The 18,181-nt window shown below is 55.1% G+C and overlaps 1 protein-coding gene across 5 annotated transcripts in view; it reads left to right on the top strand.

Annotated features, from left to right (window-relative positions):
- The first annotated feature begins 2,534 nt into the window (after positions 1-2,534).
- Positions 2,535-18,181, top strand: part of FNDC4 (fibronectin type III domain containing 4) — a 30,737-nt gene continuing 15,090 nt past the window's right edge. For all 5 annotated transcript variants that reach the window (XM_053251327.1, XM_053251320.1, XM_053251309.1 and 2 more), the window contains exon 1: positions 2,535-2,754. In XM_053251327.1, the coding sequence (XP_053107302.1) occupies positions 2,673-2,754 (82 nt within the window). In that variant the 5' untranslated portion in view covers positions 2,535-2,672. The remainder of the gene's footprint in view (positions 2,755-18,181) is intronic.

Raw genomic sequence — 18,181 nt, 5'->3', positions numbered from 1 at the left:
CGGGGCGTGGCATGGAGAGCAGCCTCCGTCAGCCGCGGGTGCCGGGGGTGGGCGGAGGAGGACCCGCACCCCTCTGGCCCGGCGGGAGCGGGGCGGGGGCTCAGCTCCGTGCTGCCGACTCCCCCTCCCGGCGGCCTCTCGCTCTCTGCGGGTTTTGCTCGGCATCCAGCCCGAGGAGGAGGAGGAGGAGGAGGAGGAGGAGGAAGGGTCTTCTGGAGGAGCCCCAGCAGGCAGCAGCAGGCAGTCTGGCCGGCTCCCTGCTGAGAGGAGCTGCTGCAGGAGCGAGTCCGGCCTCGCTCTGGCCGCCGAAGGCACCGAGCCCTACAGAGAAGCGGCCGTTTCGTCTGTCGCCAGCAGGGGGCGGAGGAGCCCACTCAACTGGCTGCGTCTGCGAGCAGAACCGGCAACCCGCGCGCGGCTGGAAGAGGGTGTGAAGCCGCAGGCTTGCGTGCGTGCAGTGGGCGGGGCACTCCAGAGAGGGAGGACGCGGAGGCGGAGAGGGGCTGGAGGAGCCCCGCTGACCTTAGAGGGAAGCGAGGCGGGCCAGAGGCGCTCCCCCCCCCCGGACTTGCAGGCGGAAGTCCAGAAGTCCAGCGCCTCCACACTCCCCGGCCGGGGGGGGGCTCTCAAATCCGCCTTATCGCGGGTGGTGTGGTCGCCCGGCCCAACCTGACCTCTGCTTGAGAGACGGGGGCGGGAGTGGGGGAGGAAAGGTGTGGGGTGGGAAGGTGTTCGGTGGCCGGTTGGAATGTTTCTGCCTGTGCTCATTGGCATGAATGGACCGGTCTTATATTCTTACCTTCTTGTGAGTTCAGTTGCTGTTTGTGCCCTTAAGATAAAAACGAAGATAAGAATGTTAAATATACTGGGGGGCGGCGGGGGGGAGGTGATGTTTAACAGCAGCAACAACAACAACAACAATTTCTATGCCACTTTTCTCAGCGGAGAAATGCTTGACTAACAAGCAGAAGGTTGCTGGTTGGAATCCCCGCTGGTGTGTTTCCCAGACTACGGGAAACTCCTGTATTGGGCAGCAGCGATATAGGAAGATGCTGAAAGGCATCATCTCAGACTGCGCGGGAGGAGGCCATGGGTACCAAAGACAACCACAGGGCTCTGTGGTGGTCGCCAAAATCGACTTGATGGCACACTTTGCTTTCAACAACAGTTTCCAAAGCAGTTTACATGGAGAAATAAAAATAAAGTAAGATGGCTCCCTCCCTGTCCCCGAAGTGGGGCTCACAGGCTAAGAAGAAACCTAAGCCAGACACCAGCAACGGTCACTGGAGAGATGCTCTGCTGCGGCTGGAGGGGGCCAGTTGCCCTAGGCCCCTTGCTAAATAAGGAGAGTCGCCGCCTTCCAAAGGTGCCGCTTGGTCGAGTTAGCAGCAGGGGCTTAACTGGGGGAGGGGGGGCTCCAAAGACCCTTAGGTCCAGGCGCCCGAAGTACCCAGGTGCACCTCTGGGGCAGCAGCCTCTGTCTCCACGCAGCATCACCTTCACACGACCAAGGGGCGGGGGGGGGACGCCGGCTCGCGACTGACAAGGGCCGCTGTTTCAGGGCCTTGGCTGCCCAAGGCTGAAGCAGAAGACCTGGGGCAGGGCCGCCGCCACGCCCTTGAGTGGTCGCCCTGAGAAAGACTGTCTAGCCCCGCCCCAGCTGCTCCAGTGGCTAGGGAAGGGGGCGGTGCTGGGGGAGAAGCGGGGGCCTGCTGGCCTGCCTGCTGCCTCCAGGCGCTGCTCTTGACCGGGCCTGACTCGCAGCCGCACCGAGAGCCGAGTGTAGGGCCCGGGGTGGGCTGCAAGGCCCACGGAAGGGGGCGCGGGGAGGGCGAGTGCGGGGCTGTCAGCGGGAGCCGCCAGCACGGCAGGCGGGGGCTCTCAGCCCAGCGGGCAGCACGTGCCCCAGGACGGCGGCCGTCGGAAGGCTGGGCTGGCTGGCTTCCCCGGCGGCAGCCCCCGGGGGCGGCGGTCCATGAAGCCCCGGCGACCAGCCCGCGCGCTCTCCTCGCGGTTCCGGGCAGAGGCGGGTCCTTGCCATCCCCCAGGGCGACGAGCTCCTCCGGGGCTCTTCTGCAGGAGCGGCGCCCTCCCTCGGCCCTCCGGCATTCGCTCTGCGCTCCGCTGCGGCCCGGCACGTTGCCTCGGCAGCCGCCGCCGCCTCGCTTCTCCACCGGCTGCTGGCAAGATCGGCCCCCCAGCCCCGCCCGGCCCCCGGCCAGGTCTCTGCCAGGGTGCCCGCTCTGCCCTGGCGGGCCGGCAGCCAGGAGGGGGGAGCGGGGCGGGGCAGTCGCTCGGCGGCCCCTCCTCCCTCAGGCGGAGTCTCGTCCGGGCAGCAGGCGGCTCCGCAGCGGCTGGGGCCGTCGGGGCTGCTGCTGGGCGCCGTGCCTGCTTGCGGGCCGGCCCAGATGGAGCAGCGCGGCCCAGGAGGAGGAGACGGAGGAGCAGGGCGAGGAGTCTCCGCGCAGGCTGCTGCCGCCGCCGCCGCCACCGGGGAGTCCCGCGCGGCGCTCGCCTCTGCTCGCCGAGGCGCCCTTGCGGCCGAGACTGCGCCTGCCCCCGCGGGTCTGCTGCCGCCTTGAGCGCCGCGTCCCCTTGGCCGGGACTCCTGCTGCCGCCGCCGCCGCCGCCTCTTCCGCCGGCTCCATGAGCAGCTGCGTCCGGCCGCGGCCATGGCTCGGATCCCGGCGTACCTCCACCCGGCCGCCGCCGTCCTGGTCTTGGTCAGCTGCGACCTGTGCCTGGTGCGCGCCAGTAAGTGGCGGGGAGGGAGAGAGAGAGAGAGAGAGAAGGGGCCCCCCCCGCCCGCCCCCCGCCCCGAGGTCGGCCCCTCCCCGGCTCCTCCACGCAGGAGCTGCGGCAGCCCTGGCGGGGGCCTTTGCGGCCGCTGGCCTTGGTGCTGAAGCGGGCGCCGGGGCTCACGCGCCCGCTCTCCGCTTCGCTGGGGGAGTCCCAAGGCCGGAGGCTCTCCCGCTGCGGCCGCCGGGCTGAAAAGTGGCCGCGACCGCCACCGCGGTCCCGAAAGCCCTCCCGGCCCCTTCCCTCCTCCGCTTCTGGCCCGGCTGACATCCCGGGCGGGCCTGCCTGGTGGGGAGCCAGGTGGCCCGATTTGGCTTTTGAAAAGGCAAATTCTGGCTTACAGCCCACTTGACCCACGATAGACCCCTTCGGTTCTGGCCACCCTGGGCCAGTTGGGCCAGGCATCCCTAGTCCCAGCCCCACCACGGGCCATCCTCTTCCCTTCGCCCCTCCAGCCGGCCCTGCTGGGAGAGGGAGTCGGCCCCCAGCCAGGCTGCACGAGGAGGAGGAAGTGGGAGTGGGCCAGCTGGCCTGAGGCGAAGCCCAGCCCCCAGCCCCGCCAGCCCATCCGCTCCGGAGCACCAGTAGGGCGACCCCCCCCCCCCAACACACACAGAGTTCCTCCAGGCCAGGAATGGGAGGCTCTTTGCCAGGGGGAGAGAGTTTCCGCAAGACGACTCAGCCAGGCAGCAGCAGGGAGGGAGCCCAGGCGCTCCTCCAGTGACTGGCTACAACAGGGGGTCCAGCAGCTACCCTGAGCTGGCCCCTCAGAGCAGCGACCCGCTGAGGTGGTCGCCGGCACCCCCCACCCACATGGCGAAGGCTGGTGCCATTTCTCCCCTAGGAAGGCAGGAGCCGCAAGGCAAGGCAATTCCTGCGGAGCCGGACCCCGGGCTCAACCAGCAGCAGCAGCAGCACCCCCCCCCCCCTTTATTCCTTCCTGGCTGTGGGGCAGGCCGGGCAGGGCGTCCCACCCGCTCCTTCCTTCCTGGAGGGGCTCCTCCGTCTGAGCGGTGGCAGCAGGAGGGTCCGGTGGTGCCTCTGGAGCTCCAGCAAAAGTTCCTGGAGGCGGAAGGTGCAAAGGGCCACAGCAGGTCACCGGAGGATCGGAAGCTCCCGGCCTCTACGGCCACGGCAGCACCTGGCTGCTGCTCGTGAGAGCCTGAAGAGCGGGGTCTCTGCTGCTGGCTGGAGGCAGACTGGAGACCTCTTTGGCTCCTCCCGCCCCCCAGGCAAGCCTTCTCTGCTCTGCCCCCCCCATCTGGCTGGGCCGCCTGTTCTGTTGCTGGCTCCATGGCATTCACCCCTGGCCCGAGACCCCTGCAGCTCACTGGGCCAAGAGGCACCTTTTAAGGTGGGGACTCTCTTTATGGAGCAGGGGGAGAGCAACTGGCCCTCCCCACCCCCAGCACAGCATCCCTCCAGGGAGTGACTGTGGCTGGGGTCTATCTTAGGTTTCTTTTTAGACTGTGAGCCCCACTTTGGGGACAGGGAGCCCTCTTATTTGTTTGTTATTTCTCTGTGTAAACCGCCCTGAGCCATTTTTGGAAGGGCGGCATAGAAATCAGATGGATGGATGGATGGATGGATGGATGACTGCAGCGGAGGAGGCAGCCACGGGGCCGGGGGGGGCATGGGAGGGTCTTCTGTGCCCCGCATTGCTAAGCAGGCCCCCGGCCCCCTCCCTTCGCCATGCACCCAAATGCCTCCTCCACACAACATGATCCCCCCCGCCTGGCCCAGCATGTGGGACAAGGAGAGAGCAGAGATGCTTTGTGGGGACCTCCCGTCTTCTTTTCCCAAGCATGTGAGGCCAAGCTCTGCGGTGCCAGCATGCCTCCCGGGCCGCGTGGGTGGGGGGCAAGTGCAGTGGCCAGGGGAGAGGGGGCCGTGTTCCCAGAGCAAGGGAGATCATGAAGCCAATCGGGAGGGGTGGAGCGGGAGGGCCCTCAGGAGCTGGGAGCGCCATGTTCTTTCAACCCTTTCTCTCAATTATAGCACCACCCCTGCGAGGGGGCCGCAGCCTCGCCACCATCCAGGAGCCTGTGGCGTGGCCCTTCGCCCCCGACCCACCCTAGCTGCTCTTCTTGGGATCATCTGATGGGTCATGGCCACCCCCCACGCCAGGGCCCCAGTCTTTGCCTTTGCCCAGTTGCTCCTCTTTCCCCAGTTTTTGTTTCATCTTCCGCCTAGTTCTCGTTAGAAGGCGGCCGTGGCAGCCTTCTTATTTGCACCCCATCTGACTTGTGTGCTCTTGCTTGGTGTGCTTTTATTTGCACCCCATCTGGAGCTGTACAGAGTAACATGAGAGACAGGCCTCGGCTCCCAAGAGCAGCTGGTACATCTCAACCAACAGAAGGAAGGAAGGTGAGCGGATTATGCAGGACAAGGGTTTGTTTTGCTTGGTTGCTTTTACTGGCCTGCTCCAAAAAGCACCATGTTAGGCCTATACAAATGTGGAGATAAAATAACAAAGAACTTGCCCAAACACCTTCAGCACACACACACACACACACCCCTTGTCCTATCCATGGGCTATATTGTGTGTTCCTCTTGCTCCAGGTGCAGAGGAAGGAACTCTCAGAAGCACTTCTGGATACAGTTGTACTATTCCAGAGCCACGAGTCCTCCACCTGTTCCTCCTCCTGTTCAAATGAGATGAGCTTTGCCCAGCTCCTCCAAGTCTTCCTCTGGTCAGTTTAGGAGGGTGTCTTTCCAGGCTGTCAAGCTGCCATTTGGGCATTAGAGCCCCTCTATAAACACACACACACACACACACAGAGAGCCCTTCTCCTGACCCCCACAGACCCAAATGGTCTGAACAGATCTCAGTCCTGTGTGCTCCTGCCTGGGCTGAGAGGAGGTTCTGCTGGGACTCTCCATTGGGTGACAGCCGTGTGTGCAGCCTCCTCCTCCTCCTCCTCCTCCTCCTCCCCCCCCCACGCCCTTGCTAGCCAGAGGCAGGCCCCACCCTCCCTTGGCGGCTGAACTGAGGGGCAAGCAACCCTAACCCAGAAGCCCGGGAGGGAGCCCTGGGACCCTGCTCAGCAAGGAGGAGCTCATCCAGGGGGCCTCTCCAAGGACCCGGAAAGGGTGAGGCTGCTGCCTGCAGAGCTCAGGGCACCGCCTGGCCACACGGGCATCATGCTGCAGACGGGGCCGTGTCCTGGGTGGGGCCAAGCAGCCGCTCATCCTCTGCACAGCAGCGCCAGCGGCAGCAGCCTCTTCGGGAGGGCTTTGCGAATGGGGCTCCTCCTGGCACGGCCACCAGGGGCCTCCTCCGGGGATCCCTCCTGCTCTGGGGAGCAGGGCCTCAAGGGGCAGGCAGGGGGCACGTGGGGCCTGCTGCTGGCTCAGCCCTGAGCCCCACAAGTAGGGCTCCTTGCCTTGCCTGTCTGCCAGGGGAGGGGGCTGAGCAAGGCGGCTGGCGGAGGCTGCCGCCCCCTCCCCTCCTTCCGGGAGGGCCTTGCCAGTCTCTGCAGGAGGCTCCGTCCTGCCGCTGGGCAGGGAGGACAGGCCAGACCTGGGAGGCCTTGGCAACCCCTTCCAGTGGGGCTGAGCAGAGCGGGGGGGCTAGTGGTGGGCCCCCGGGCTGCTTCCTCCGCAGGCCGGCCAGTGCTGTGGGCTCTCCCTCTGGTGCAGGCAGGGCAGGGAGGTGGCTGCGGAGGCCAGGACAGCAGTTCTGGCACCCGCAGCTGGGGCCAAGCAGCTGCCAGCCCTGCGGCCGGCCATCCCTGGCTGGAGGGAGCCTCTCCTCAGCCAAGCCGCCCTCTGGGCTGCAGAGTGGATCCTGCCGGACCTGGCAGCCGGCTGCGGACTCTTGGGCAGCCACTGGGGGGCCCTGGCCACGCCGAGAGGGGGGTGAGCCTGCCGGTCAGTGGCCGGGGCGGGCGGGGCAGGGCGGGGCGGGGCGGGGAGATGAGCTGCCCCACTTGGAAGAGTCAGGTCTTTGCATACACACACACACACAGAGAGACTCCCGTGGCTTTTCAGCCTCAGGGCTGGAGGCCAGGCATCCGGAAGCTGCAGCTGGGCAGCGGCCACTCACCGTCCTCAATTATTTACTTATTTATTTATTTATTTATTTGCACAGCCAGACAGGTGTGATTGACTGGTTTGTTTTATCCAGACATCGAGTCCTTCCCAAGGACCTGGGATGGCTGGATTGTATTGTCAATGTTGTTGCTGCTGTTATAGATATCGTCGCAGAATTATTATTATTATTCTTATTAATTCGATTTCTATAACGCCCTTCCAAAAATGGCTCCAGGCGGTTTACTTGGCTTGGCTGCGTCAGGCTTTGGCTCCCGAGACTCCCACAGGCCTTCTGAGGCAGCTCCTGCGTTAGACCCCCATCACAGGCACTGGTGGGCCGGGGAGTGTGGGGCGAGGCCTGTCCTTGCAGCCTCCCAGCCGTGGACCTCCACCCCCTTCCAGGCGCGCTTAGGGTCGTCCGCCTTGCCCAGCCAGGAGGACAGGCAGGCCTTGTCTTTGCGGGCAGCTCTCCCACTGGCACGACACCCCAGTGGGGACAGACAACCACTGCTGCACAGGCCAGCCCCACTCTGCCCCCCCTCCAGTTAAGGCCTGGGGGGCAGCATCAGAACTGCCCGTCGAGTCAGCCTCTCTCAGCCCCCTCAACATCTTCCCTGTCCTGGAGGTCAGGGCCCCTCATGCCCTCCTCGGGTGCTGAATGCCCGACCCACAGAGTCTCCCTCTTGCCATTTGGGGTGCCGGTGGGCTGCCGAGGCAGGGGAGGCAGGAGGCCTGTGGCTCAGGGGAGGGGGCTCGTGCCTTGCCTTGCCTGCTGGACGACCTGCCGGACAGCAGCAGCTCCAGGTAGGGCTGAGGAGGAAGGCCCTTCTTCTCGAGTTGAAGCCCCGGAGAGCCACTGCCAGTCAGAGCAGAGCTGGAGGGACCCCAGGCCCGACCAGGGCCGGACCGGGGGCATTGAGAGGGCGGTGGGATGTATGTGGGGAGGGCGCCGGGTTTTGAGCAGAATGGGCCATGAAGGGTGGGAGTTGGGGCGCAGGGGCGCCCCGTGGGTGGGGCACACTGGGAATCTGCCCCGTTGCCCTGTGGGCCAGTCGGAGCCTGGGCCCCACTCAGTAGAAGGGAGGCAGCCTCCTCGGTGCGCTGCATGATCAGAGCCGGCCCTGCTTGCCCCCTGTAAAGCCTCCCAGCTTGTGTCATCATGACAGAGAGCCTGCGCTGCCTGTGCCCCCGAAGGCCCCCGGCTTCCCCTCTCATCTTAGCCCTGCTGCTGGATCAGGCCCAAGGAGGAAGCATCCTCTTTCCCACAGAGCCCACCAGGTGCCTCCCTGGCAGATGATGATCAGGGCACCTGGAGGACGGTGAGATGCCCCCCCGCCCTCCCCCGCCACGGCCACGGGGGGCCGGCCCTTGCACGAAGGAGTGTCTCTCCTCGCACACCTGGCAAGAAAGGTGAGAGGGGAGGAGAGGAGGCACTGGCCACCTTCCGGAGCTTGCCAGGGCTGGTTTTGAAAGGGGGCTGGTCTTGGGAGCATTGGGAGCCCCTGCTGCCCAGCATCCAGCCCCCCGCCCCCCCCCCCACTGGCTGCTGCTGCTGCTGCTGCTCCCCTGCTGCTGCCCTTGGGCTCCAGAGGCCTCCTGCCGCTTCTGAGCCTGCAGCCACTCAGCCTGGTGGCAGTCGTGGGCAGCCCTCTGCTCCCTGGACCAACTGGCCATCGCTGCCCCTCCTGGCAATGGGCCCCATCGGTTCACGATGCCCCTGTGAAGACTGTCTGCCCTAAACCTCAGGTTGCCAATCAGTTTCGTGGGATGACCCCTGGTTCTGAGCTAGCACCGGGGGGCGGGGGGGCGGTGTCTCTCTCCACCCTTTCCACACCAACCATCACTGATAAACCTCTGTACTGTTCCCCTCCCTTTAGTCATCTCCCCCCCCCCTATAAAAAGCCCCCAATACTGTAGCCTTTCCTCATCAAAAAGGTGCTTCTGCTCCTTGATAATCTTGGTCAGGGTCTCGGCTGCCCTCTTCTGCACCTTTCCCACTCCTGCCACATCCTTTTTGAAATGTGTGATCCAAACTGTGCTCTGTTTCGCAAATGTGGCCACACCATAGACTTGTATAAAGGACTCACAAGATCGACAGCTTTATTTTCTATCCCTTTCCTAATGACCCATAGCATGGAATTTGCCCTTTTCGCAGCTGCTTCACACTAGGACAACCGATTCCTTGCAAAATCGTCCACAGCGCCACGATCTCACTCCGGGTTAGTGCGACGTTACCGGGACCCCCCAGAGACAAGACCGAATAGTGAAAGTTCCAGAATGTTGCCTTTCACTTCTGATTAATCTGCCACCGCGCGGGTTCACTAGGTGTTGTTTTTAGGAGCTGATGGCGAGGGTGTGTAGGGAGAGGTGGGGAAGAGACCAGCACACTTGGTGTGCCAATTGCAACACTGGAGCTTTGATTGGCAAGTGTTTTATGGACAAGTTTCCGGGTATTCATTCATTCATGCTGAACTTGCAGTGAGGAGCAGAGGCGTCTCTAGGGAAAACAGCGCCTAGGGCAAGCACTGGAATTGCGCCCCCTGTCCAAACATCTGACACCCATCTTTCAGATAACTTTACCATAATATCAGCTCAAAAATACAAGTCAAGCTCGTTAATCTTTTAATATTTCAAAAACTATATGGCAGTGGACATAGCCAGACCAAAACATGCTGGAAAATTACAAATTTCAGTATGGAATATATTCAAGTATTTCAGAAAGACAGTTAAAATGAGAGAAAGAGAGCAAGAAACTCCCAGTGGGTGTTAATACTAAGGATTTCACACTGATTCAAAGACAAACTCACCATTAATAGCCATATTATTAAGACATCACATTTAACTCACTTATCACAAGAAGCAAAGTAAGAGCAAATGAATACAATCTTAGCTCATAAACTTCAGCGCAGTATTCACAAGCCCTGATTCTCTGTACATAGTTCCAGTCTGAATATGTGTGCAGTGAATTATATTATTATTTTTTTAAAAAAAGATTTACCTGTAGCCCATTTGGGGGACTTCCTAAAGGTTGGGGGGGGTCTGCAAAGTCCCCCCCTCCTCCCACTGGCCTCTAGGGCCTCACAGGCACCATTTGAGCATTTGCAGTGGTCATTTTTTAAAAAATTTTTAAATAAAAAAAAATTGCCGCTGAAAACAAAATGGCCGCCAAGCGTGCTCAAATGGCCTCTGCGATGCCTGGCATGGCCTAGGGACTCACAGAGGCCATTTGAGCATGCCCAGTGGCCATTTTGTTTTTGGTGGTCTTTTTTTAAAAAAAATTAATTTTAAGAAATAGTGCCCCCTTCAAGTGGCACCCGGGGCACGTGTCCTGCCTGCCCCACCCTAGATATGCCCCTGGTGAGGAAGCCACCATTGGGCAAGTGGGCGCACATGTCCCTGGGCTGCTGGGGTGGGGGGCTGCCCTGACACCCCCTTGCCCCTCCCGCACTCAGATGGCAAACAAAATGCCCGCCAGGAGGGAGAGGGCTGCCCCTCCCCCCACTCATTCCCAACCAGGAGACGAAGGGCTGGCTGGGTGCTTCCTTCATTCTGAGTGGGGGGGGCAGCCAGCTGGCCCCTCATTCACTGACTGGGAGGGGTGGTTATGGGGCTGGCCACCCCCTCCCCTGCAAGGGAGAGAAAGGGGGAAAGGGGCCCTGTTGGCAATGAAGCATCCGCTGGGAAGGAGCAGGAGGGGGCCCTAAAGCAGCCCCTTCTGGCCACTGGCCACACCCTCTGCCTCTGAAGTGGATGCAGACTGAGCCGGGGTGGGGGGTCCGGGGTCCATGCAGTGGGGGGGGGCAGAAGCGCGGGGCGGGGCGCCAGCTGGATTCCGTCCCTGCGGTGCCGACAAGCTCTCAATACCCCTGTTAACTTGGTTACAGGTATAACTTCGAAGTGGGTATTTATTTGAGAGGTTGGCCGTTATAGTATCTTGTTGTGGCTGCTTATAGATAAGATACTTGCGTGTTCCTGGACTCCCTCAGTGTTTCAGATTATCTGTACCGTGAATATTTGTATACTGCTTTTCAACAAAAGTTCCCAAAGCGGTTTACATAGAGTAATAAAAATAAATAAAGATTCCTCCCTGTCCCCAAAGGGCTCACAATCTTAAAAAAGAATATAAGATTGATGGGTTTAGCAGACTGTTGTTTACTTTATTCCTTTCTGCTTTTAGTTTAAACTCTTTCTTTCAGTTAAGAACAGACCACATTTTCTTTCCCCAACTTCTCCCTGAAGTGCTAAGGTGAATTTACATTTCTCACAAGACTCCTTGTGTGAGAGAGCTTAAAGGTCTTTTGTTCTTCAGTGGCTTATTTTCTTTACCCCTTAGCAGAGGCAATTAGCCCTTCTGCCACAGAGCTAGGCGAAACCTGTTGTTCTCTCTAAGAAGAGCTGGACTCCAAACCAGCTCTTTTCTCTGAAAAAATATGGCAGGAGAAGGACTCTCCTTGCTCCTGACTCCTCTTCTGGATATTACTGAATCCATGTAAGGTTTTGTGTTTTCTTTTGGTGGCCTATAGCCATCAGACTAGTAGCCACTGATAGACCTGTCCTCCATGAACTTGTCTAAGCCCCTTTTAAAGCCATCCAAGCTGGTGGCCATCAGCACATTTCATGGCAGAGAATTCCATGATTAATTATGCACTGTATGAAAAAGTACTTCCTTTTGTCAGTCCTAAATTTCCTAACCTTAAGTTTCATGGGATGACCCCCTGGTTCTAGTGTTGGAAGAGAGAGAGAGAAATTTCTCTGTCCACTCTCTCTAAAGTGTGCCGTCAAGTCGACTTCGACTCCTGGCGCCCAGAGTCCTGTGGTTTCCTTTGGTAGAATATAGAAGGGATTTACCCTTGCCTCCTCCTGCGCAATATGAGATGATGCCTTTCAGCATCTTCCTATATTGCTGCTGCCCAATATGTTTCCCATAGTCTGGGAAACATACTAGCGGAGATTTGAACAGGCAACCTTCTGCTTGTTAGTTAAGCATTTCCTCGCTGCACCTCTTAAGGTGGTCCCTCTCTCTCTACTCCATGCATCATGTTATACAACCTTATCATGATGTTGTTGTTGTGATGATGATGATGATGATGATGATGATGATGATGATGATGTTTACATTTATATCCCGCTCTTCTTCCAAGGAGCCCAGAGCGGTGTACTACATACTTGAGTTTCTCTTTCCCGTAGTCACCTTTTCCCCATACTAAATAGCCCCAGGTATTGTAGTCTTGACTCACAAGGAAGGTGCTCCAGGCCCCTAATCATCTTGATTGTCCTCTTCTGCACCTTTTCCAGCTCTACAATGTCCTCCTTTAGATCTGGTGACCAGAATTGTACTCAGTACTCCAAGTGTGGCCGCACCATTGATCTGTATAAAGGCATTGAAATATTAGCTTTTATTTTCCATCCCCTTCCTAATGACCCCCAGCATAGAATTGGCCTTTTTCACAGCTGCCGCACATTGAGTCAACACTTTCAAGGAGCTGTCCATCCATCACAACCCGAGAAGGCATATCTGGCCACAGTTACCCACACTTTAGTCACGTCACGGCTCGATTACTGTAACACGCTCTACATGGGGCTGCCCTTGAAGAATATTTGGAAACTGCAGCTAGTGCAAAAGGCGGCAGCTAGGATTTTATCCAGACCTGGCTGCTGGGATCATATTACTCCCATTTTGGAAGAGCTACATTGGCTGCCAATGTTTCCCGGTCCAATTCAAGGCGCTGTTTTTAACCTTTAAAGCCCCTAACGGTTTGAGCCCTGGATACCTGAGGGATAGCCTGCACATGTGACAAGGTCATCAGAGAGGGTTCTGCCCCGCATGCCAACAAGAGGGATTGGCATGCTGTCATGCACACATGCCATGGAGGCTCGGCTGTCATACACGCAGGACAGGGCCTTCTCAGTTATTGCCCCCAGACTTTGGAATATCCTACCAGTTGGCATCCGCTCCTCAGTCTCCATCACACTTTTTAGAAAGAAAGTAAAATCTTGGATTTTTACCCAGCCTTTTGTTGCTGCTGCTTTGTATTTTATGGTTATCTTCTGTATGGTTTTGTTTTTTAAAAAACTTTTAATAAGATTTTTATTTTTGTATTTCATTTTAATATTTTTACTGTGTATTTTTCTATACCTTTATATTGTTTTAAATGTTTGTAAAGGCCTTGGGATTTTTTAATAAAAGGTCATAGAAAAAAAATTAATAATAAATAAATAAACCCCAGCATCTCTCTCCTAGTTGCCAACAGCTCAGACCCCACCAGTGGATAGATGGTTGGGATTTTTTGCCCCAATATGCATCACTTTACACTTGCTTACACTAAACCACATTTGCCATTTTGCCGCCCATTCACCCAGTTTGGAGAACTGCTCCAGAACAAGAACTGCTCTAAGATGCTGGCTAGACACCTCAACTATGCTTTTGGCTTAGAGTGGGGAAATTAGCCTGACTTGAGGGAACAATTTTATAGTATCAGTACCAGTATCAATATGAGCAAGTTTGGGCACACTGGAAAAATACAATTCAAAATGTTTATTAAGGTTCTATGGGGGTACAGAAGGCAAAGGTTTAGATAGACAAGGCAATACATCTTAGCTGGTATTCTAGGCAAGAGTAGGGCTAGGGACAATTTAGCTAGAAGTCCTAATTAAAGATCAATTGGCTCATTTAAGATGCTTAGACCAGAGCCTGGCTTAAGGCTAGCCATAAAAAGTGCTTGAGAAGTGGGGAAGTAGGCAGAAACGCGGCCAGGAGACTGAGAAGGGCAAGAGGTTCGTTTGCCTATCCTTCCCAGAGAGGTTGGCGCATTCCTTGCACACTGGCAAGGAGGCTTCTTCCGGGGGGCGGGGCGTGCTGGGCAGGAAAGTGAAGAGGAGGAGCAAGACGTGGAGGGCTACAACTCACATGTATGATAGTCTGCAGGATAATGATCTAAGCAGATTCTGAGCCCATGTGCTTTGCCTTTGGCTAGAGGTATATATACTTTGAAACATGTCCTGAGGCAGTTTCCAAGCCATTCTGCTTACCCAGAGGGTGGCAGATTTCATGAAAGACAAAGAAGTCTATGATCATTAGAAACTTAATCACTCTGAGGGTAACTTGCCTAACAAAGGCAGGAAGAAGCTATGTAAATGTGATGTTCATGATGAATAGGGCTGTACTTGGTTGACTATCTTAGGGCCAGGTGGGTGAAGATTACATATCTATAGTTTTTGTGATCCTGTAGTTTTATGAGCCTATCTATTTTATTATGATACTGACCATATACCCTCTCAGGTTTAGAGGCTGAAGATATGGGCCAATTTGAGGTGATGAGGGAAGATGTTATAAACTGTCTTGAAAAACTAAACATTAACAAATCGTCAGGGCCAGATGGCATCCACCCAAGAGTTCTGTGGCAATGTGAAATTGCTGATCTCCTAGCAAAAATATGTAGCTTGTCCCTGCAATCAGGCTCTGTACCAGAGGACTGGAAAGTAGCCAATATAACTCCGATTTTCAAAAATGGATTCAGGGGGATCTGGGGAAATTACAGGCTGGTTAGCTTAACTTAGGTGCTGGGTAAATTGATGGAAAGCATACTTAAGGACACAACTGTTAAACCTATAGAAGAAAAGGCCTTGCTGAAGGAAAACCAGCATGGCTTCTGCAAGGGCAGGTCTTGCCTCACTAACCTTTTGGAGTTCTTCGAGAATGTCAGCAGGCATAAAAGGTGATCCGGTTGACATAGTATACTTGGATTCACTGGTGCTCTTTGGACCAGACTTCTGGGTAGAGGTCCAGTCCCCCATGCCTCCTGGGGCCTCCAAATCCCAGTTTTCCTGCTGCCCCCCCCAAGCCTGTCTGTAAGGGCCAAGGGCAGCTGCAGTCTGATCCACTCCCTGCAGCAGCCTTCCTGAGCTCCCCTGAGCCAGCCATCAGCTGCTTGGCAGGTTGGTGGGGCTTCCAGAGGCCTTTCTGATTCGGCTGGGAGGCCCCCTAAAGCTCTCCACCCAATTCCCTGGCCTTCTAGGGGTGGCTGGCCCTGGCCTCCTCTTCTGAGCCTGTGACTGTGTGGGACTTCTCCTGGGACCTAGTAATGCAAGTACTGTATGTGATCTCCTTTAGAAGTTATTCCCCCCTTAATATTGATGGAACCACTTGCCATAGGGCTTTGGTATCAGGCACAGTTGTGGGGCAGGTTGGGAGAGCTCTGAATATTTAATTTGAAATGGATTGGACAATCTGTGATTTTTAATATTTTTAAATTTTTAAAAAAGCCTAGAAGTGGCTTGTTTCATAACAGAAAATTACAAACAATTCTGGAACTGAAGCCCCCACCCCCCTTAGACCATCACTCCACCCCCATATGGAGGAATCTGTTCTTTACCTTCATTTAAAAAAGGGTAAAGCATTCCCCCCTTTACCCCGCTGTTTAGATCTCCTGGAATGGCTTGGTGTAGGGCTTTGATATTGAGCACAGGTGTAGGGCAGGGTGGGAGGGCTCTGGGTATTTAATCTGAAGTGGATTGGTCAATTCATTGGTTTTTACTCTGTTTTTCCCCTACTACAAACAAGCTGGCAGAAAGAGTTCTCTCTGTCCACAGAGTACTTCACGCCTAGTGAAAGTGGAGCTAACTTAACATCTAAATAAACAAACATTTGAAAAAAAATGAATGCCCTATGCTCAAGTTGGTTTGCAGTCTAGAGGATCCAAGTGTGGACTGTGAAGCATGTGTTGTGGTTTTAACTTTCCCCCCTACAAATGCACGATATGTCCAAGCTGGCTTGTGATCCAGGCGTGGAGCAAGAGACACGGGTTGTGTCCCAGTTGGTTTGTGAATTTAAGTGCCAGGATTTAAGTGCCAGGACTCTCCATGCAAAATATGGTGTGTGCAGGTCAGTGGGCAGTATCTTCAGAATTTTTTCTAAAAAACAAAAAAGTTTCTAGCCTTCTCTAAACGTGTTCTGGTGTACGAAATAGTGCATTGCAGCTTATTTTCTGGTGGGGGTGGTGGCAAGGGCTAGGTTGTGGTGGGCAGGCTCCAAATGAGGTAGCCAGGGCAGGGAGCCTCCAAAGGCCATTAAGTCCAGGTTCCAAAGTTGCCTAAGTGCACCTCTGCTTGGACTTCCAAAAAGCTTTTGACAAAGTCCCCCACCAAAGGCTCTGGAGGAAACTTAGCAGTCATGGGATAAGGGGAGAGGTTCATGTGTGGATTGGTATAACTGGTTGAAGGACAGGAAAGAGAGGATAGGAATCAATTGACAGTTTTCACAACAGAGGGAAGTAAGAAGTGGGATCCCCCAGGGATCTGTACTGGGACCAGTGCTCTTTAACTTGTTCATAATTGATCTAGAAGTTGGGATAAGCAGCGAAGTGGTCAGATTTGCAGATGACACTTAACTATTTAGGTTAGTGAAATCCGTAACAGATTGTGAGGAGCTCCAAAAGTCAGTCAGTCTTTATTACGGTCTTTGACCAAGAACACAACATCTAAAAGAGCTCCAAAAGGATCTCTCCAAACTGGGTGAGTGGGCAACCAAATGACAGAAACGCTTCAATGTAAGCAAGTGTAAAGTGATGCATAGTTGGGCCCCCCCCTCAACTTCACATATACACTGATGAATAACTAACTGATGGGATCTGAGCTATTGGTGACTGATCAGGAGAGAGATCTCGGGGTCATGATGGACAGCTCATTGAAAATGTTGACTGAGTGTGCGGCAGCTGGGGAAAAGGCCAATCCCTTGCTAGGGATCATTAGGAAGGGAATTGAAAATAAAACAGCTAATATTATTACGCCCTTGTCAGGAAACCACCCTAATGCCCCTCTCATATCCAGGGAGGTGATTTGTTTTTATATTGTTTTATAACAACTTAATCTCCAGATTCTCAGAATTTATTAAGTTTTTACTTTCTTCCACTGCCACCATATGATTACTTCTCAGAATTCCCCACCTTGGTCACGTAGCCTTACAAGTGAAGGATAAATGTATATATTCAGTTTACAAATGAAACAAAACTTGAGGTGTAGAACAAAAACAAGAATAAGTTTATTGTTTACAACCAATTGGAATAAAGATCTCTGCAAGGCAGGGCACATAAACCTCTCTACAAAGTTGTCAGAAGTACATCAGCTGTTTAACTCTCTCAAAGTGGTTTTTCCTTAAATGTAACATTTAAGGAGGTGATATAACTGGGACAGAGATAAATAAAACTTGATTTGCAGACTTAGTGAATCAACTCAAACCTTCCTGTCTGTCTCCAGGAGGTTTTACTTCTGGGCACCTTTTACATTCAAAGTATGTTTCCCAGGCTTAACAGTCCCCCACTTTTAGAGCACTGCCCCAGTGCACTGCACAGTCTCCACACATTCACCAAGCATGTCTCACACAAACCCTTGAACAATCTCTCTTGTTCAGATCACATAAACCAATCTCTATGCTATGCTCTGTCCAGCCGCTCACTCCTAATCCTCGCTCCAACAACTCCAACTCCTAACTCCAACTAACTCCAACTGTCTTATCTTAACCAACTGTCCTCCTTTTTAAATCCCTCACTCTCTGAACATTCCGTGCCTGGTTACTGTGGCAACACACACACTCATGCACTCACTAGAACATAAGAACAACCCTGCTGGATCAGGCCCAAGGCCCATCTAGTCCAGCATCCTGTTTCACACAGTGGCCCACCAGATGCCGCTGGAAGCCCAGAGGCAGGAGTTGAGAGCATGACCTCTCTCCTGCTATTACTCCCCCACAACTGGTACCCAGAGGTGGCCTACAGCCCTCTGACTAGTAGCCGTCAAGAGACCATGAAGTTATCCAAACCATGAAGTTATCCAAACCCCTCTTGAAGCCATCCAGGTGGTTGGCTGTCACCACATCTTGTGGCAGAGAATTCCACAAGTGGATTCTGCGTTGGGTGAAAAAGTACTTCCATTTGTTGATCCTAGATTTCCTGGCAATCAATTTCATGGCGTGACCCCTGGTTCTAGTGTTGTGTGAGAGGGAAAATAATCTCTCTCTCTCCACTTCCTCCACACCATGCATGATTTCATAGACCTCTATCATGTCTCCCCGCAGTCGTCTTTTCTCTAAACTAAAAAGCCCCAGGTGTTGTAACCTTGCCTCGTAACATAGGTGCTCTAGACCGATGATCATCTTGGTTGCCCTCTTCTGCACCTTTCCCAGTTCTACAATGTCCTTTTTTAGATGTGGTGACCAGAATTGTACGCAGTACTCCAGGTGTGGCCACACCATCGTTGTGTATAAGGGCATTATAATATTAGCCATTTTATTTTCCATCCCCTTCCTAATGATACCTCCAACACCTCCAACTTCAGAGCCTGTTGCCTCTAAGTA

The sequence above is a fragment of the Hemicordylus capensis genome, chromosome 1 (assembly GCF_027244095.1).
Source record: "Hemicordylus capensis ecotype Gifberg chromosome 1, rHemCap1.1.pri, whole genome shotgun sequence".
In the NCBI taxonomy this organism is placed as follows: Eukaryota; Metazoa; Chordata; class Lepidosauria; order Squamata; family Cordylidae; genus Hemicordylus; species Hemicordylus capensis.
Note: the sequence above shows the minus strand (reverse complement) of the source record. Positions and strands in the feature narration are given on the sequence as shown.